The 20,646-nt window shown below is 37.7% G+C and overlaps 1 protein-coding gene across 2 annotated transcripts; it reads left to right on the top strand.

Annotated features, from left to right (window-relative positions):
• Window positions 1–293: 293 nt before the first annotated feature.
• On the top strand, window positions 294–19,632 carry MIER3 (MIER family member 3). Of its 2 annotated transcripts, none has more exons than XM_059833310.1 (12): window positions 294–321; window positions 2,485–2,630; window positions 4,555–4,689; window positions 6,015–6,135; window positions 8,380–8,465; window positions 8,660–8,732; window positions 11,589–11,740; window positions 12,191–12,272; window positions 16,544–16,638; window positions 18,509–18,636; window positions 18,820–18,965; window positions 19,048–19,632. In XM_059833310.1, exons 2-12 carry the CDS (start codon window positions 2,532–2,534, stop codon window positions 19,503–19,505), a joined length of 1,575 nt encoding a protein of 524 aa, XP_059689293.1. In that variant the 5' UTR covers window positions 294–321; window positions 2,485–2,531; the 3' UTR covers window positions 19,506–19,632. The 2 variants fall into 2 exon arrangements, with proteins under 2 accessions (XP_059689293.1, XP_059689294.1); XM_059833311.1 differs by having other exon boundaries at window positions 300–321; window positions 16,547–16,638.
• Window positions 19,633–20,646: the final 1,014 nt, after the last annotated feature.

The following is a 20,646-nucleotide window of genomic DNA, read 5'->3' as shown; positions in this document are numbered from 1 at the left end:
GGGAGCGGGCGCGCCGGCCAGGCCGGGCGCGGCTCCTGGGGGGCTTCTGCCGGCGGAGGAGGAGGGAAGGAGAGCGGCAGGCGGGGAGCGAGCGAGGGAAGGAGGGATGGGAGAGGGTGAACGGGGTGGAGGGGCCAACAGGGCGCGACGCAGCGGCCGCGGCCGGCGGGGAGCGGTGGAAAGGGGGTCGGTGCAGGAAGGCGGCATCTCCGGGGGCGGGGAGCGTGAAATGAAGACCCCTGCCTGTTGCCGGGCCGGAGGGAGCCCTCTCACCTTGCTTTCTGTTCTCCCCACAGGCTTCCTTTGGGAGTTCGAGCCCAGGTTCGTCCTCGCCCACCTCCTGCACCAGCCTGACACCCACACGCCGCTCTCTCCTTCCCAAGTTTATCCCCTCATCGCTTTTCTAATGCTTCATGTCCATGCAGTTAACCACCTGCCAGATTTTTAAGAGAAGGAGATGTGCGCTGTGGAGTCCTTCCCTTAACTCTGGTTGCAGTTAGTAATTGGCTGCTCAGAACCCAAAATGAAAACAAAGTTTTGTAGCACTTTTAAGTCAGCATCTCACTAAAGCCATGTAGCCTGGAGAGAGTGTGCTTCTCTTGTTGCTGTTAACTACAGGCTTGTGTAAATTTTTTACTTCTTGATAATAACACAAAATGTTTAAAATCATAATAATAAGTAATTTATAAGGTTTTAACTGCTGTTAAGGTTGTCTGGAATGCTTTACACAAGCAAGCATAGTTAACATCAGCGGGGCTACTCATGAAGTATTTGGGGAATGTATTTGCTTCTGTGTAACTGCCTTCTGCGTTGGCAGTTTGTCATCTTTTTAACAACTCTTCTGAAATTTATAGAGCTTGTATTTTTGAATATGATTTTAAATGGGATATTGAGCATTCAGAGCTACTAAAGAAGTGGGACTTTTTTATCTAAAGTCTGTGAGTGGAATAGAACTTCCACATGAGTTACTCAAACAAAATGAGTTAGAACAGCAATTAGAAGCAATGATCTTGATCATACATGTATATAAATATATATTAGATTAAGGCAGTTGACACTTCCTTAAAACTGGATCAGGATGTGATGGCCAACAGCAGGAAAATTCAACACGTAATGCTGTTGGAGCAGTATTATAGCTATACTGAAAGTTCTATGAGACCATAATATGAATAGCATGTAAATAAAAAGCATTTTTGGCCTGAGTGTTTCTCAACAGTATGATATTATGAGCTTTCACGGTATTGTCTTAAGCGAGCTAAACAGACAAAGTTTACTTTAATTATCTGCATATAACGAATGAACACAGCATAATTGCTGAAAAATTAGTTAGATGTTTAAGACTCAGAAGTACAACTATCTCTTTTAAGGCTGGAAGCAGTGCAAAGAGGGATACTGCTATATTTTTTTTGAAGAGGATTGAAAATTTGTAGCTGTTCCCTTCAAAACTTCTGAAGAAGTTCTTACATGGAAATAATTCATAATAAACCTTTTCTTTGCTGCTTGTCAGCCAAGGATTGCAACAGAGCATTAGTGTGTAAGAACTAGAAGGGGAAACCAGAAGTGAAAGAGAAATACCCTAATGTTTCTTTTTTCCATCCTGAAAGCTGTAAGAAAGTGAACACTAAAGAATAAAACAACCCTGTAATTCAGTGATCTTCATTGTAGAACACTGACTTCATGGTACAGAATATATGCATCTTTAAAACTTGTTCAATCTAATGATAACCTTTCTAACAGTTGACAAAACGCATTTAACATACTAACAGTACTTTTCTGATGATTTATGAGTCTCCTCTTGAGTAATGAAAAAGTGTTTGTGAACCACAGAGCTCTCACAATGGCTTGTTAATTAATATGATTCATTAGAAGCATTTCCGGTATGTTGTCCTCAGTATTTCTTGAAACTTTGCTTTGTTTATACTTCCTTTCAAGATCAAGTGCTAAGATTTAAATTAGTTTTAATAAAAGATCTGTCTGTGAGGCTAAACTAACCTGAAGCGAGTCTCACTTTATTTTGCTGGTAGTAGGAAGCTGATTCATAACCTAGGTTAGCTGTTCACCAGTGAAAAACTGTGCTTGCTATCATATAAATCACATAAATAGCATCAGAGTCTATAAATCACATCTGGCATCTGAAATCCTGTGACATGTGCTTTGCACCTTAATGATGATTTCAAGGATGTTTTGAACAATGTTTTACTCAGTAAAATATTAATTTGGGGTTGTACTTTCTGAAACTTTTAGTAGTTCAAGTATTTCTCCCAAGTACTCTATACTGCAAAACTGCACCTATTACTTAGAAAAAAGGAAGGCCGGCTAAAACAGCTGAATTTGTCAAGTAGTTAGGAATTTGTTCCAGTTATTCCATTGAGAGTTCTGACCCTATATGTAAAAGAATTCACGCAGCTGTATTTTTTTTTTCTGTCATGTAATTTCATGTGTTGGTGTAGAAAAAAAATGACTCAAATTAGGTTTTTTTGATAGTTGGCTCTTTATCGTCTGAGGATCATGACTTTGACCCATCTGCTGAAATGCTGGTACATGATTATGATGATGAGCGAACTCTGGAAGAAGAGGAAATGATGGAAGAAAGCAAAAATTTCAGCTCTGAAATTGAAGATTTAGAAAAGGTAAGAGTGACTTGCTCTCTCGTAAATGTCCATACGTGTTGTAACTTTTCTAGTGAAAAGAACACTCAACCTGTTCTTCAGTTTGTATTTTATAATGCAGTTTCCTGCAACATGCTTTTGCAGCTTGTTTAAAAAAAGAAAAAATCAGGTTTGGTTAGGATATAGCAGTGCATCCTCACAAAAAGGCTGAACTTAGCTTCTCAAAGATACTAGTGTTATGTTAAGTCCATATTCTTTCTCATTTATTAGTCCTTTCACTTTGGTAGAGGTATCACTGAAGCAGGTCTTAGAGTCCTATCATCTAATACCACTTGTCACTTTTAAGTTTCATAAGTTGAATCTAAGTTGAAACTGTACATTTTGCATGCTGTTAAGTGACAGCTAGCTATATTTCATTCTGTTGGTCAAGTTTTGCTTTTCCAGTATGCAAACAAACAGTCCTGTTTTAGGCATGATGGATCACATTCATTTGCTGTGTAAATGGTAGTTCTATGTCTTAGTTTCATCAGTTTGGCATTTGGTGGGTGTACAAAATGACTAGCATGCTCCTTGGCTTTTCCTTTTCCATTTTACACTCTTTAATTACATGGTTTTCCTGTTTTCATGTGTTGTTCATCTGTGGCAGTGCATCACCCATTTTAAACGCCTGCTGAATGCTGAACACCCACAAATTGATGCTGCTTGCATTACTGTTCAGTGACCCACTTACACCACTCAGCATACCTGCAGATTTTGGTCAACAGAGTTCCAGGAAAGTGTAATTTTTAGCATGAAATACGAGGCTGTGTTTTTTTTAGTCCCTGTGTGGAGTTGACGGTGTTTATGCTCCTGGTTTCTTCGGTTTGTTTTTCTTTTGTCCTGCTACCTTTACAATTACATTTTTGCTGATTATGAACTTGCAATTACAATAGCAAAGCAGCTTGCCAAGTCTGGTGGTTAAAATGGAGTTGTTTCTCCACAAAATTATCTTATTGCTTCTATAATAGAAGGAAGAAGAACTGAGAGCTACTCATCTTAAACACTTTATTACTTTAGGTCCCGATCCTGGAAAGACTTGGACATGAGTTTACGTTTACCCATTGTGAAAAGTCTTTGCAGGACTAAGACCTTAGCTGACTAAAGAAAACAAGTAATTTAATCAGTGTATGAGTTCAACAAGAGATTTTTAAAGGTAATACAACTTTTGAAGGTATAAATATTGGAAAATATTTTTAATATTTTGATGGCTTAAGTCAGGTAACTAAAAATATCTCCACTGTTTATTATTTCATTAATTGTATTAGGCTGCAAGTATGATGATACTTATTAAAATGATTTGATCAAAAGCTGTTGGAAAAAACAACTTGCAAATCAAGCCTTTCTCTTGATTTTTGCCTTCTGCATCATTAGCTGTCTTTCTCCTATTATCTTCTCAACGGTCATGGTAAAATATATTGTGCGGGAGATGGAAAGGACAGCTTAAAAGTTGCTGTATTGGTTTACTTCTGTGGGTTTTTGCACACTTGCAGCTGTAACTATGTAGGACTAAAGTCTTCAAGTTTTTCTGCATTTCTCTTTTGTAGGGGGGTTGTTAGTATTTCTAGGATATATGCTGTCTTGAAGAAATATAGGCAAATCGTGCTCTACAGTATGAATCAGATAGGAGCAAATTTTGAATAATTGATCTTTAGTTTCATCCAGTAAACAGTTTTCTTCAGTAGCTTGATGGGACTGCACTATGTGCCAAGAGGCATGGTTATGAATTATTTCAGTCCTGTGCCTGAAAATACTTCAAATATTTAATCAAGATTCCTGCTTTCAATTAAGTTTTTCTTTGTTTGTTTTTTTACTTTTGTTCTTCAAAATATGTCTTATCCTTTTAGGCCTGAACTGTTTACAAGTATTTGGCAATATGTTGAAATGTTTGTAAATGCTCTTGTATTAGGAAGGAAACATGCCATTGGAAGATTTACTGGCATTCTATGGCTATGAACCCACCATTCCAGTTATGGCAGGCTCCAGTGCGGATAGCTCTCCAAGTGAACTTGCAGATGAACTTCCAGATATGACTCTAGATAAAGTAAGTCAGAACCGTTTTCCCCTGTATTATGGTTTAAAAGCAGAAATCCAGGTGACGTTAAATTACATGTCACTGTCTCTTGATGTTAAAATATGTATCTTTGTTAATTTCAATATACAGTATTACTCTGAATTCATTCTTTAATCAAGGATATTGAGGATCTGATTCTAATCACAATTATCACATTAACAAACACATAGCAACTTCAGTGGCACTGTGTTACTACGAATCAGAAATGAGTAAGTTAACAGTTCTAAAACATATCAAAAGAACTTTATATAGGTGGGATTTTTTTTAATTGAAGTCGACTTTTTTGATAATGTATGCAATGTCCAGGAATAATAATTCTGGCTTCCAACACACATGTCAAGTGTCAAAACATTTGTGGATAACTTCAGAATGCACTCCTGAATGCTTTGACTATACATGTTGCATTGCTGATACGAAAACCTGAAACTTCAGGTTTTGTGATTTGCAGGCTAACTTTGAATTCTGAGATTTTAATCTGATTTTTGACTATAAAGCATATACAGCTAGTATGTAGGTAGTAAGTATATGTCTTTTTTTTTTCTTTCTTTCTGTGAGTATGATGTAATAGTAACCTCCACAGAAAGTAGGGTATAATGATGGCTCTGCACATCTGATTCTCATTAGGATTCACAATTTTGTTGAGGCTACAAAAATGTAGTCGGCTTGTTGTCTAATACAGTTCTTTCCCTTCCTAACCTCTATACAGAGGGGTTCAAACATGATTGCTAGTGGAGGAAGTGTGCTTTTTTCTTTCTTAATATCTTTTCTGTTAACCTACAGAAATGGCAATTTTTTTGTGTTTTGGGTAGATAACAGGTTGTCTATTATCTGTAACTGTCCTCTCAACAAAAGTCTACAGAAGTGTCTGGCGGTTTTATGGTTTTTTTCCCCAGAGTTTAAGGGATAACAGCCTTTTAAAGTTTCGCATCTGTGTTGCAAAGAATGACAGAATTCTAAAGATTTGAGGCAGTTTCCACTGGCATTTTTCATTGGAAGCAGTTGGAGGAACATCTGAGATTGATGTTTGCAGCAGTTACTGCTTGTGCATTTATTTTAATAGAAGACAAAGGAGAAATGAACCCCTGTGTTCAACTCTGAAAGGAATGGTTATATTTGTTCCTAGATTTAGGAGGAGCAAACTAGCTTTTTAATTGAGGGAGTATGGTCTGCTAAATTTACTTATGGTAAAATAATTCATTTTAATTAATGAGACTTATAATTTGCTGAATCTAAATGCTCACTAGTCTATACTTAATAGTCAGTCTGAGGTTTTATTTCTTATTTCAATGATACAGGAGGAAATTGCTAAAGACCTTTTGTCGGGTGATGATGAAGAAACACAGTCCTCTGCTGATGACTTGACGCCATCAGTTACTTCACATGAGGCTACTGACTTCTTTCCTCGACCATTAAGATGTATGAAATGTGATTTTATAACAGTACTCAAAAAGTCTTAACATGATACATAGCTTCCTAGCTTAAAATACCAAAATTGCAGAGTAGCGCTGACTTTACTGGGAATTGAGAAACACTGCTTTGCAGGATGTTGTACATGAATGTTGTCTTTGGTTGGTATTACCAATTACCTAGAAGACTTATATTTGGTACTCTGCTCAAAGCACAGGTAAAATTGATTTCTCTACAAATACAGTAACTTCATAATTAATGTCGTATTGAGGAACACCCTTCATGATTTTCAATATGTTAGTGAATTACATGAATATTTAACCCATTCTTTTAAATAAGTGTTTCTCTACTAAAATTTTTGCTGCTGCTTTTAAGCTTGTGACTCTTCTGTGCAGCCTGTGGATGTGAACTGGGATGCGGTTTCTTTGTGATTATTTCCCTTGACATATTCAGCACTTTTCCATAGGACTTCATGGGGTGAGCCAAAGTGGTTTTATATGGGATGGGGCCTATAAACCCATGACCACCAAAATTTCACTACCCATGGAGCTATTATGGGAAAGATCTGAGAACCAGTGGTTCAGTTATCCAACCTGGACAAGATACTCCTCCTTGCCTGTTGCAGCTCATTTGTTCACTGGTGTATTAGAGTTAGAGCACTGTGGAGGATTTTTATCACAGTTTTAATTTGGCAAGTATCTTAAGCTATTCCTGGGGGATTTCATTCCTCTAGAGAAGGGGGATGATAAAGGGCATGTGCTGCCTCAGTCATCAGCAATCATAGCCCTTTGCATGCTGCTAATTGTGTAATAAATATAAGACATTTGTCTTGAAAGAGAGATACAAAAAACTTAAAAATTATAATGCCTTTTTTTCAGTTAAGCAAACCCCAAACTTGCTGGCACTTAAACATTGCTTGTGAACTGTCAATTAATATGATACTGAAAGTGTGGCAGCTTTATAGAAAAAATATTAGCCCCTCATCTTACTGAGGATTAAGAAACAGTTATCTTCGTTTTCAGATATCACGGTTTTCTATCAGAATGTTACTTTCTGTATTAGAACTTTTGGCTGGACGTTTTAAAATCGAATATCCACCATTTCTGGGGATGGGGGGGAGATGTCAGTTCTCTGTGGTGTTGGCAGTTTCATGTGTTTTTCTGATCTCTGTTCATTTCTCAGATACTAAGATAACAGTCAGTTTTTAAGATAAACGTGTCTAATACATAATATAGGCTATTGTATTAAATTTGCATTAATTGAAAAAAATAATCGCCTGTGATTATCCAGGCATATTGTTATTTCATGCATTCAAGTTAGCTTCTTGCTTGCTACTTCTAACAACAAAAAGAAATAGACTAGTGATTGTTGTATTGTAGTAGTGACTACAGAAAAGCCTCAGTACATACAGTCTTGGATATTGTCTCAGATGTTGACGAGTCTGTTTAGTTACGATGAAACTAAAATTGCAGCCCTATTTATGAGCATGTTGTTTCTGAAGTTTGAGAATACAAAATAGCTTTAATCATATCAGAACTGTAGATTCCGTTCTGCCAGGGATTATACAGCTATAAAAATGGAATTACTTCAGAACCCAGTACCACAGTGTTCAGATTCTAAAATATGAGTTCTTCTGTGGAGTACTGTGTTTGAATTGCTTGGAGTGGTCTGCTGTATTTCCTCCTAAGAAAAAAAAAAATTAAAAAGGAATAAGCAGTCTTTTGCTTATTCCATTTTGTGTATCTCTCCTGTATCGTCACTCCATACTGAGGAAGCCTTGTTTAAAGGAATGTTTTGAATGCCCATTAAAACTTCTGATGAAAGGTTTTAGTAGATAATAAAGACATGCCTTCAACTTTACTTTCTTTGTGATTAACTTGAGGCTAAGTCATAGCCCTGGAAGTTTTCTGTTTTTCTCATACCTTTTCTGTAAGGTATAAGCCTTTATTGAGAAAATCGATGAAGAAAAATTATCTAGTTTCCTTTTGACTGTTACAAATATAGTAGCTTGTCTCAGTTGCAGTGATGAGAAATGTTTCAGTTCTGCAGTATACCATTGCCTTCTGACTTTATGCTAGTTTGATAGAAATGCAAGTTAACAGACTTCTGATAGAAATGTAGATCAACAGACTCGTGATAAGTGTCTCCCAGAATAAAAGCTAGTGCTCCTTTCAAAAGTAAAGGATGTCTTGTAGTTCTGTGTTTGAACTGAAAATTCTTCCTAGCTAAAATCAAACTTCTTTGTGTCTGAAGCAAACACTACGTGTGATGGAGATAAGGAATCAGATGGTGAAGATGTAGAGGCAGACAATGGTAATTCATCTGAAGATTTGAGAAAGGTAATAATTATATGTTAAAAAAAAAAAGTTAAACTTTACTGTTAAGAAACATTAAGATTTAGAGAATGTATCTGAAATAGTACCTTAATTCTGGAATTCTCTGCCAAATGTCAGCTTAATGGCATTTTTTAATGCTTCCATACACAAAATATTGAGTTAATACCTTCCTCTTTTCATTTTTGTTACATCTTCAGGAAATAATGGTTGGTTCACAGTACCAGGCTGAAATTCCACCTTACCTTGGCAGATACAGTGATGGTGAAAAGGGTAAGTTCTTCTGACTGTTACTTTTTATTTTATGTTTATACATAGGAATTGATGGAAAAATGTTGTTTAAATGCATAAGTTAAATTCAATGGCTTAGTTAAAGTCTCAAAGACCTTAAAAAAAAAGGCACTAGAAAACCGAAGTAACACAACCACATAATTATATCTCGGAAATATGATTTTTCAACTTTGAGAGGACATTCTCAAGAAGACACTGGAGGGTGGATTGCAGTGTTAATTCTGAAGTATCTAGTAATACTAGAAGGCAACAAACAGTGGGTCAAGAAGGAAATATTTACATCAGAGTATCATAACTGGGCTATGAGCATGAAACTTAGTTTACATTGAAGATCTTCAAAACAGTATTCTTCTTTGCTTGTTTTTTGGCAAGCACAACAGTGTGGCACAACAGTGTGGGTTACAAAATGGATATGGAAAACAAAGCGATAAAATATTCTAAATTTCCGTAGCATGAGTAGAAGATGTAGGTCGTGATACACTGTCTTTTAAAAAATACGATGTTTTAAGTATGATGTTGTTCCAGTGTAAATTTAGGTTAAAAACTGCAATTGTGCTAGAGTATTTAAGAGTTTTATTTTGTACCTTTAGAACCCTTCACTATGAGAAAATTATAGCACATACAGCTGTGGAATTCAGAAAAGCAAATAATGAAAGAAATTTGCTTATGGGTGGAACAGCTGTGAAATTAAGGAACAGTTTGTGTGATATGTTAATAAATGAAGAGCATTTGGTTTTTTCTGTAAATTTTCAATATTGTTTAAGTTACTTGTGTTCGAACTGTAACATTTCATGGCAATATTATTCTAGTGAAGGATATTGAGTCTTTTCACTATTACCAACTGCTTTTTTGGAGAATGATCCTTTGCAATAGAGAAGAATAATGTTTGGTATGGATAGAGCTGGAAGCATTAGCAAGTGAACATCTCTTGTGTTGCTTAAGAGATGTAGGGAAGTCTCCTGTTTTCTAAGATTCAAGCATGATGCTTATGGGTTATAAGAAATGGAGGACTAAGAACTGGATTTATCTGGATAGTCCCTTTACTGTTTACACATCTTGATTTCTTAGCCAAGAACTAGAGAAGTGCCAATAACCAGAGGATGACCACGAAAGGGTTAATCTAACAACTTTCTCTGGTATGAGCTGGTGCTAGAGAGAACCGGTGAGAGAGTCTTGTCTCCTGGCATGGCCAAGAGCAAAGAGGTAGCTCCCAGATCGGAGAGCCTGAGGAGCTCCTGTTGAGATTATCAGTCATGGACTCTAGCAAGAAGTGCTGGATTGTCTTGGTTGATAAAGGAGGTTGAAGCTGAGCATCAGCAGTGCTTGGAGAGGTTTGGCCTGGCTGTAGGGGTGGAGGATTCTGTGAAAGCCTCTTCCGTACTCCCTGAAGAGCTTGTGATGGCAAACAGGGGCTTATATTTCTGCTATGTAGTCCCAGCTACCAGAATCGTGCTAAAGGCGGTTCTGCTCTTCTGTAAACCTTATACTTGTAACATGTCTGTTTGAAAGCTTTCCATGTTCTTAAGCTGTAACAGAACTTCCAGAGGAGATGTAATTTTATTCCTCAGCTTAATGTTGTTTCTTGCAGTTTTATGAGAGATTTGAGAATCTTCATCTCTTCTACTGTAACAGCCATTATGCTTGTGTGTTTGAATTGAATAACTCTGATTTTGTATCACCAAGAGAGTACGTGAAACATTATGTGCAATGTTAATCACATCTTTTGAGCAGAGTAAAGGATTTATAGTTTAATCTAGAATTGATACATGTGCATAGACTGACAAAGGTTCAGGCCAACTCTTGCCTATTTCCAATATATTGTCTTTTAAATAAGCTGCGTAAGAGGTGCATGCATGATTTCAGTGTACTATGAAGGAGGACTATACATCCTGATTGCTTGTAAAGGGTGCAACATACAAGTTCTTAACAGCGTTCAGTTGTTAGTGAATGGAAAGACAAATTCACAGAATCACAGAATCACTAAGGTTGGAAAAGACCTGTAAGATCATCAAGTCCAACCATCAACTAACACCACCATGCCCATTAAACCATGTCCCACAATGCCACGTCCACACATTCCTTGAACACCTCCAGTGATGGTGGCTCCACCACCTCCCTGGGCAGCCTGTTCTAATGCTTCACCACTCTCTCAGTAAAGAAATTATTCCTAATATCCAGCCTAAACCTTCCCTGGTGCAACTTGAGGCCATTCACTCTCATCCTATCACTAGTCACTTGAGAGAAGAGACCGGCACCCATCTCTCTGCAACCCCCTTTCAGGCAATTGTAGAGAGCGGTAAGGTCTCCCCTCAGCCTCCTCTTCTCCAGATTTCCATTCTGTTAAGCAATTTTTGGGAAACTTTAGTTGAAAGTGACCGATTAGCCACCTCCTCTTTTTTTTTTTTTTTTTACATGTAGTATTTTAAATATTAAAGTAATAGCCTACACTCCTTTACTGTAAACGATAGTTTATTTTTTGAAAACAGCTGAATAAAAGTGTGAATGCTTTTGGTAGTTCGTTTATGTAAAGGTGATGAATACATATGCATAATTTGACTTTAATCATCTAGCTGTCAACAAGCTGCTTCTCTGTAAAGACTCTTAATCTCAAGAGTTCAGTCCCTTATCCCCATGGAACATGAATCTCTGCCATATCACACTGCCAAGTCTGTCTCTTAACTGAGGCTTTTGGGGAAAAAGTGAGCTGCAATTTAGATGTGGCATGATGGTGCTTGATTTGATTAGTTCTGTGTTCCTGTTCTTTCTCTTTGTGAAATAGCTTTTAATGTTAGCCTTAAAAATGTCACACCTGGCGTTAATGGATTTCTGTTTTAACAGCCTATGAGAATGAAGACCACTTACTTTGGAAACCTGATGTGATCTCAGAAAGTAAAGTTAAAGAATACCTTTTTGAAACCTCCTTAAGAACAGGAAATGAAAAAATGATTGGCAGAATTCCTGAAGGACTACATACACGGGACAATGAACAAGTATGTTTTATATCCAGTTCCATTTGTGACCCACTGCTTTGTAATTAACATGTGTTCTCTTTCTCTGCCTTGTATTATAAAGACAGGAATGCTCAATTTCTGTATTTTTTTTAATTAGATGTTGTTGGGGTCAGGAACTTAATTGTAATTTTAAGCACATGCTTAAAATTACGAGTATTTGAATGTTGGCAGTGTTCTGGTCTGTGATGTTTCTGATTGCCATGCTGTTGACAAATCCAGCTTTTTTTAATAATTGCATATAATGGTTTCCATTTTCTTAATTAAACCTTGCTTCAACTTTTGGATGGTTTTGCTCTTGGTTGTTATTTTAAAATTTTCATCATGTATAAAGATAAATCCTCTTTTTTTACATTAGATATGGTCCCTAAAAGGCTAGTTTTAGAGATCTAGATTGGATATTTGTAAACTTTGACTCTTTCTATTTTATAGGCGCTGTATGAACTTCTTAAAAGTAGCCATAATGTTAAAGAAGCAATTGAGAGGTACTGCTCAAATGGAAAGGCATCTCAGGGTAAGAGAGAGTTTTTTCAGAAACGTGTTTTTGAAAAAAAAGAATAAAAAAAAATAATAAAAGTTCTGTAGAAAAACCTTGAGTAAGAATCAGATTGATGAGCACATCCCTTTCCATGATGTCTTTAGCACAGATTAGGTATAATCTGACTGTTGGCCAGTTGGAAATTCCTGCTAGAGAAGTTTGCAATGTGTGTAAAGGTTGAGGATCAGCTTTTCACCTTCCCTTCTTTCCTCCATTGCGGTTGTAACAGTGGCACAGCCTGAGGAGGGGCGTGGAAGGACTGGTGATTTTGCTCCCATAAGGCTGTTCTCACCCACATTACAGTATCTTTCTGAGATCATGATCAATTATAATACAATGACATTTATAGCAAAATCAGGCGAGCATAGCTGGCCACATAAATAAGCCCCACTGTCTTCCTCACTGTGCTAATGTTGTGCCATGCCAACCCTAAACTGGTTCTACTGTATACTTCCATAGGTCTTTGGTAGAGCGTGGAGAGCTTTGCTCAAGTTTACAGTGGAAAACGAGCGTCCATCTTGTTTGTCCCTAACTTATTACTCCCTTAAATGAAAATCAGAGTTTATCATTTAGCAAAGATAGTTCTTTGTCCCGTATTTTAACATATGTGTTGCATAAAGCAGAAACAGAGTATGAGCCCTGGTGTAAGCTGATATTCTGGGAAATATTTCCTACTCAAAACTGGATCCAAAGAGAACTTGAGTGTTTACCTGTTAGATGCTGTGAAAGCTAAGGATCTAAGGTAAAGCTGAAGGGGACAATAAGGACTATCAGAGCAGTGCTTCAGAAAGTTCATGTACAAGAAAAGATTGTGTATCCTTAAACAATAAGGAAGTATCAGTTGCAGGGTTGTATCCTAAATCCCACACCTCTCTAGGATTTAGATTCCTGTTTCGGGATTGAAAAATACCTCTGTCCATTTGTGGTTCAGACCCCAAAATTCTATCCTAAGGACTAGTACTCACACTCCCTGCCTGCCCCAAGTCCCATGGGACTTATTGTGTACCCTCATTAAAAATGGTAAAGGATGACAATACTGTCAGTGCCTATCTCTTCGAGTAACCATTATGCTATGATCTGCTCTACCCACTGAAGTTCACTGCGATTCTCAAGATGAGAATTAAAAATCTGCCACTCCGAAGATAATTTCTTCACAGTGAGACTTTACATGGGGATCTTTTCTTCTCTTTGAAGCTTAAGAACTGTAGTAGGGAGTGCAAAATTAATGGGGTAAGAAAGAAAGAAAATGGCCGTGCAGTGGAATGATTATCACCTTCATCTGGGAGCAGAAAGGTCTTAGTTCCAGTGCCTGCTTCCAGAAGTGCTTTGAAATGTGGGGTTTTTTTCCCCCGTTGGCTTTAAATGTCAGCTGGATGGAAACATTTTGGATTACCATTATGAATGCAAGATGCCTGAAATATCCCTTCTTAATTATATATAGACCCAAAGCCATAATCAAAATAGGAAAGCAACAATACTTGAGACAAAACTGACCTATTCAAATAGTTTGAGCTACTTTGTTTTAAGTCTTACTCTTTTTTAGTTATTTTTTGTTGTTGTGAGTAAAACTAAAATTCGTTTCTAGAAATTGCACGTTTTATCTTAAAAAAAAAAGAGAGATTTGCAGTTCCTCCTTAAGAAGTCTGAAAGGGTTATTCATGGGATCTTTAGGGACAGGTGGTTGGTTGGTTTGTTCTGGGTTCTCTGATACCCGTGATCCAAGAGCCTGGATCAGACTTAAGTACAGTCCCAGTCGGTTGGCTCTGTATAGCTACCCAAGGTATGCCTAGTGCTAAGGCTTTCCTCCACGGTTCATTATGCCTTTTCTGGGGGTCCACTACTTTACCAGGGGCTTTATGAGATCGAGGAAAGTGTTGGGGGCTCTGGGGAGTCTGCTGACTGCGTCAGCTCAGGGTCACCCTGCTGGTGTCAGTTCATCCCACCCCATTTCTCAACTGTGATTTACAATGCCATGCATCAAGTCTGCCCAGGTCAGGACAGGTCAGAGGTAGGGCTGGCCATCCTGACCCTCCTGAGCGTTACGTTCTATGTTTTGTCTTACTTCATCCCTTTTTGCAATGAGGTACAATTTTAAAACAGCCAGGGCTCCCCTTATTAGTGGTTTCATGGCTTTGGGGTCTACAGGGGCACAGATAGGGTAGTCGTCGTGTGCACCTCTGTCGTTCGTAGCCTGAAGGCAGGCTGCTTTTTTAATGGCAGTAAAAAGTTCACTTAATGATCTTACTGGTATAGCAGTGGCCTCCCCTGTATCCCAAGGGTCCAATACTGCCCAATACGCTACTTGGCAGTTACAAGACTGTGGTTCAGTGTTAGGGGATGGTCCCTTGTTCAAGAACACTCCTGGTCCCCAAAAGCCATCCTGATCTAACATGATATGACCTCCTCCAGTTAAGGAGACATGCCAGAGATATTCAGTCTTGCTTTCACCAGGTTTCCATCCATGTTTTTCATGGCCCATTGAAGGGGGTCCTATGAAGTGATCTTCATGGTATTTCTCTGGTTGCCCCCTTGAGGTCCAGCATATACCTCAGTTTTAATAATAGGGGCTACCTTAAATTCAGATTCATCTAATTCACTCTCATCGCTAAGTTCTTCATTGGGGTCCTCCCAGATATCTCTGTCCCAATGTGGGGAAATTACTGGCTTACAAATTTTTACAGGATCAGGGGGGCTTGGGGGCCAGCATTATCATGAGTTCTAGTTTATCCTCTACCTTCCTGTTTTCCTTTTTCCTTCCCCAGTTGTTTTAAGCAATTGGTCTATTCCCAGAGGTAACAGAGTTTCTTGTCTCTTTCTTTGTTCAACCTCATCTTGTAACATTCTCATTTCTTGTTCTTCACATTCCTTATACTGATATGCAGCTCATAAATAACTCTTCAACATCTTGTATATTGTTATTACCATCTCTTTACCATCTTTCAGCTTCCCTCTTACAAGTTTCAACAGTTCTTTAATCTTCCTACAGTTATCCTGCTTTTCATGCACCAGTCATCTGAAAATTTCAGTGAGGGGTTAACTCTGTGCCGCCATAAGTAGTCAGTCATTGAATCCACCATCCTGCCGACTACACCAATTTTTGTCAGAGGTGAATTATTAAGAAAAGTCATCGTTATGGGGTTAACTAAAAGGTTTTATTAATGATTAAATGATCAAATGACAATTAATTTATGATTGGTAATTAAATTGTAATTAAGCAATAATGGAATAGTCATTAAACAGTGATTTAACAATAACTATAATTAGGCAGCAGTCAAACACTCTACTACTTACTACACTTAAAATAATTAAGCTATAGCTCGATATATGTATATATACATATACATATACAATATACTTCCAGGCTTAATGTAAAATGTCATTTACCTTGTTACAGCCCTCAGGTGCTGGGTAAGGGGTGTCTCAACCCTGAAGGGTAACCTTGAGAGGTGTTCCTTCCCTGCTCAAGGGGACATCACCTCTGTGCGGCCTGCTGCTCTACAGGACAGGAGAGCTCAGTGGGCTCCGGGGGGGGGGGGGGGGCGGGGGGGGGGCTACAAATATGTATAGTGTAAAGTGACTGACTTGTAGTCAAACCCCGCTTTGGTGTACGTGCAGGTGTGCAGCTAGCTGTAGCAGTATTAGTTTTGTCTAGTTCCAGCTCAGGCTGGTACTGTTAGCTCCTGATAAGACATGGCCTAGACTCCTTAGTTCCTGAGAAGATACGGCCTCACACAGTTCTCACAGTTTGCACAGCAGGGCTGATCTCAGTCAGGCCTATTTGTCGGTGAAGCCCAAATCAAAGTTTGGCTCACTTAGTCAGAGCGGGGTCATCCATCACAACAGGTTGTTCCTTCACTCATTCTTCTGACAACCACTGTTCTTGTGTCCTATGTGAGAAGAAATATTCAGAAAAATTATCTCACTTATACCTCGGTGATGTTATCAAACCTTGGCTTTTGATGACAAACTTATTAAGAAATAATAAATCAAAACTTTTAAAGGTCCTTTTCCTTCAAGGATAAAAGATTTCGGAAATCGAACTCTTCAAAGAGTCTTTATAAAGAAGAACGTGAGATTTCAGGTAGGATATCTGTACAGCAGGGGAAAGAACATGGATCTAAATAACTGAGCTATTGTTTTTTTTAGAATGCATCTGGATATTCATCCATTAGCAACAAATATTTTATTCTTTGTAAAAGGTTAGTGAGTGAACTCAAGTTTATCATGCTACTTTTGTAATTGTCTAGAAGAGATGACAGCATGGACAGAAGAAGAATGCAGGAGCTTTGAACATGCACTTCTGATTTATGGAAAAGACTTTCATCTCATACAGAAAAACAAGGTTAGTATTTTACAGTTAAATGGAAGAATTGGTAGATGATACAATGCTGAAAATCTGTAAAAGCAATACATTTGTCAGAAGCCATGCAGAAGAGTGAAATAAGAACCAACATATTAAAACCAGCTTGACATTTTTGTGCTAATTTTGCCTCAGATTTCATTGGCAAAGCTAGGCATTGCAAGATGAGTCAATGTATTATGTCTGAAATCGACTTATGTTGGCATTACTTCTGTTTATGCATTTATATTATAATTTAGTTTAAATGTGTGCCTCTCCTAGAAGTACAGTATTTCCATACCATGTTTGTGAGAGGGGAAAATGCATCTTTACTTCTTTTTGTCACCAGGAAGGTGTACGTTTACATGAACAGGCTTAGCTGTTTGTGTTTTCAGAAAGTGTAGTCATCCATCAGTACTCTCTTTTCTCGCTAGCAAAGGAGTTCTGATCTTGATCTGGATTGCTTCTGATTGACTCCTCTGTGCCTGAAGAATAGGGATGATTTTTTTTTTTATCAAAAAAGCAACAGTTGACAATATGGATGTTTCCAGGTTTTCTGTATATCTCCTTTATGCTTTGATACCACCTTGAAGGTTTTTTTCTTTAGGAGTCTGGTATTTTTGTTGTATTTCAGGTAAAATTCATAGGGTTGTAGTTGCTATTGAACAATAGTCAGCTAGTCCTGCTCAATACCTGGTTTAGCCTGTCCTGAATAATATTTGGCTGGTTCAGATTTTAAATGGACCTTACCAATAAACAGTAATTCATCAGAGATGCAAAGAAATAAATTATTTTTTCCAACATGCAACAAAGTATGTGGGTTGATGTATCTGTCACTATGGACCAGAATTTGTCTAAGAAATCCACTGTTGTTTTTTTTTTCCAAGTAGGTAAAATGCCATAAAGTTTAGGGAAAGTTCTGGGACCCAGCATAAGCTGATGTTACTTGTATATGGAAAGTACCAGCTAGACAAGATTTAGCGCGTGGAGAGATTTCACAAAAGATACTTCCTTATCACTGTACTGCAAAACGTTGTTAACTGGGACTTTATATACTAGCATACTAGTATATGGACATCTGTTCATTTCCTCCCCTGCGTGGTATGTTTGTGTCCAAACTAGCAAGGTTTACTACTGCACCGAAGGCATTTTGGATTTGCCTCTGATGCTTCTGTAAGTCTGATTAAGCTCAAGTATAGTTTACTGCCAAACTATATCTGGATAGAGCTGTATATTGTATATTGTTGTATATTGTAGTTGTAAAACTGGAATTGTGGGCAGATGATGACGTGAAATGTTTCTGCATCTGAAAATGGGTATCGTTTACAAGAACGTAGGTGGAAGTAATGACTTTTTCTCCAAGAATCTGACTTCACATAGCAACTTCCATTTTGGGGAAAGAGACAGTTAACATAGATCAAAATGAGTCTTTTGAGTCCTTTATACCATCCCAGCAAAACTACAATTTTATTTTGTTGTTTAAGCTTTTATTGTTATGATTATCTGTTGTCCAGAGCTGTGGAGGCTTTGGCTTTCCCGAAAGGAATAATTACCCGAGGTCTTTTCTGCTTCACTTCTCTCAGGTCATTGATGTGTTCAGCTTTCCCATCCTAAAAGAGTCCATCTTATAGTTTAAAAAATCATTATATATGATACAGTTTCAATCTAGTTTTAAAAAAGCCAATAATGTATACAGTAGAACAAATGTAATACTTACTTGAAACTGTAGATCTCTTTGAAGTCTCCTAATTTAATTGGTTTGTTTCAGATACTAGAGCAATAAAACTAACAATATTGCAGGAATGGGAATTGGGGAGATGACAAAACATAAGTCTTTGCATTAATCCTGTCAATTATTCTTGCCTTCTTTTAGGTAAGAACCAGAACAGTTGCTGAGTGTGTTGCTTTCTATTACATGTGGAAAAAGTCAGAACGTTATGATTACTTCGCTCAGCAAACACGATTTGGAAAGAAAAGATATAACCATCATCCAGGAGTTACGTAAGTAAAAAGTTCTTGGAATACGTTTTCTGTTGCAAATCATAAATGTAGAAGATTTTTTTTTTCCTTCTGTCATTGCAGTGTAATGCTGCAGTGGCTATGGCAACTGAAATTAAATCCATCATCATTTTTAGGCCTTGTTTTCTATTTAAATAATACATTATGGATGCAATATTCTTTTAGGGACTACATGGATCGTTTGGTAGATGAAGCAGAAGCCCTCGGTGGGGCAGTGCATTCTTCAGCCTTAACATCTAATAGTCGAACAGAAACCATTCCTGATCAACAGCTGAGCATTCTGAACTCTATCACTGCCAATGAGTTGACAGGTAAATCAAGAAAAAAAAACCTATTTTGTTGTAACTATGCAAACAACTATTTCATTTGCATTTGTGTTCATCTTTTTTCCAGCATTGACAAATAGCGTAGCTACGGTCTGCCACACTTCAGATGTGAACTGCCTGGATGATGCCTTTTCTCCTATGGACAGCTTACCCCGAGCACCAGTTAATCATGTGCCTGTTGGAACAGAAGAATTGCTTAACTTGCCTAGCAATGGTGAAAGTGATTGTTTTAATTTATTTGAGACTGGCTTTTATCATTCAGAGCTAAACCCAATGAACATGTGCAGTGAAGAGACAGAAAGACCTGCAAAGAGATTGAAAATGGGAATTCCTGTCCCAGAATCTTTCATAAATGATGTCTCTGTAAATAACCTTGGTGTGGACTTCGAGAACCACACACACCATATTACCAGTGCCAAAATGGCTGTTTCAGTGGCTGACTTCAGCAGTCTCTCTGCAAATGAGACAAATGGTTTTATCAGTACCCACACTCTTCACCAACATGCTGCCCTTCACTCAGAATGACTGTGGAAAACTGAACAAACAGTGGGTACTTTATGCAGTAGTAGTAAACTTGATGGGAGCTATCAGGTTTGCTTAGTCTTTCACTGGAAGTTTGAACTTTATGACATCAGTGATGTCTTTGTATGTATAGAACTATATCTTGATTTATCAAGAGTAATTTCTTTTTTCAGTCCATAAATGTGGAAATGTCATAGGATGTTCGGCAGAGTTTGGGACTAAGAGAACTCTGTGGTGCAGCTTTAAGCTCTGCTTCAATTCTTTTTAAAACCTGTAGACGGAGGCCACCATTTTAAAACCAGCACAGAAGTTCTGAACGGATTGGAGTGGCTTTTTAGTCTAAGTTACTTTTGCCGTAATGGATGCAGTGGAATAACAATGTTTACAGGTACCAATCCTGATCCCTGTTCAATGTAGCATTTTTTTTTTTTCTTATAAAGGCAGGGATGGGTTTCTTTAATTTAAACTGCACAAACATACAAGGATGTTTTTTAAATGGAACCTTCTCTCATGTGATACTAAACTAGAGCACTTCAGTTTACAAAACAGCAAGTTCATCTTGGTGGAAGCTAGCACAAGGGACTTAAAATGAGTGAAGTGTGAAGACCTACACTTCGATGCTCTTGCAAAATTATAGGCCATGGCTACCTTAGACAGAAGTAATTATGCTGCCATAGGTGTCTGTGTACTTTAAACTTACTTACTGGCTTAAACAGATGCGTTTTAGGCTATATTGTATTTGGATGGGTTTTGTCCACGACTTTGAAGAGTAATGTAATTGTGTACCTTAACTTTTCTAAGGCAGCTGATGTATAAAGCTACAGTCTGCACAGCTTAGGATTTACCACTGAACGGTCTACATTTGGAAGACATCTTAAATTGTTTGGAGCACTGCAGTTCAAAGTGTTACTGTTTTGAGGGACTATCTAGTCTATATAGGAATAGTAGAACCTTGAAGTATGTATTTGAAATGGTTTGGGGGTTTTTTTAGTGTAGATTGCATTTATTTGTTTTGGCAAGTCATTGGCTCAAAAATGGCACTTCACTACCTTCGTCAGATAGGAAAGGATGGGTAAAAATGTTTCCCATAAAAGCAACTATTTAACATCAATAATTTTTTTATTTTGAACACTGAGTGCAATTT

Source organism: Gavia stellata, chromosome Z (assembly GCF_030936135.1).
Source record: "Gavia stellata isolate bGavSte3 chromosome Z, bGavSte3.hap2, whole genome shotgun sequence".
Classification (NCBI taxonomy): domain Eukaryota; kingdom Metazoa; phylum Chordata; class Aves; order Gaviiformes; family Gaviidae; genus Gavia; species Gavia stellata.
The sequence above is the reverse complement of the archived record's forward strand: the minus strand, read 5'-3'. Positions and strand labels throughout refer to the sequence as shown.

What these genes read in the sequence shown, in the direction of transcription:
- MIER3 (XM_059833310.1), top strand. Translation starts at nt 2,532, where the DNA reads ATGCTGGTACATGATTATGATGATGAGCGAACTCTGGAAGAAGAGGAA. An exon ending in CAGATATGACTCTAGATAAA is followed by an intron (nt 4,690 to 6,014) that starts GTAAGTCAGAAC and finishes TCAATGATACAG; the next exon opens with GAGGAAATTGCTAAAGACCT. An exon ending in ATACACGGGACAATGAACAA is followed by an intron (nt 11,741 to 12,190) that starts GTATGTTTTATA and finishes TCTATTTTATAG; the next exon opens with GCGCTGTATGAACTTCTTAA.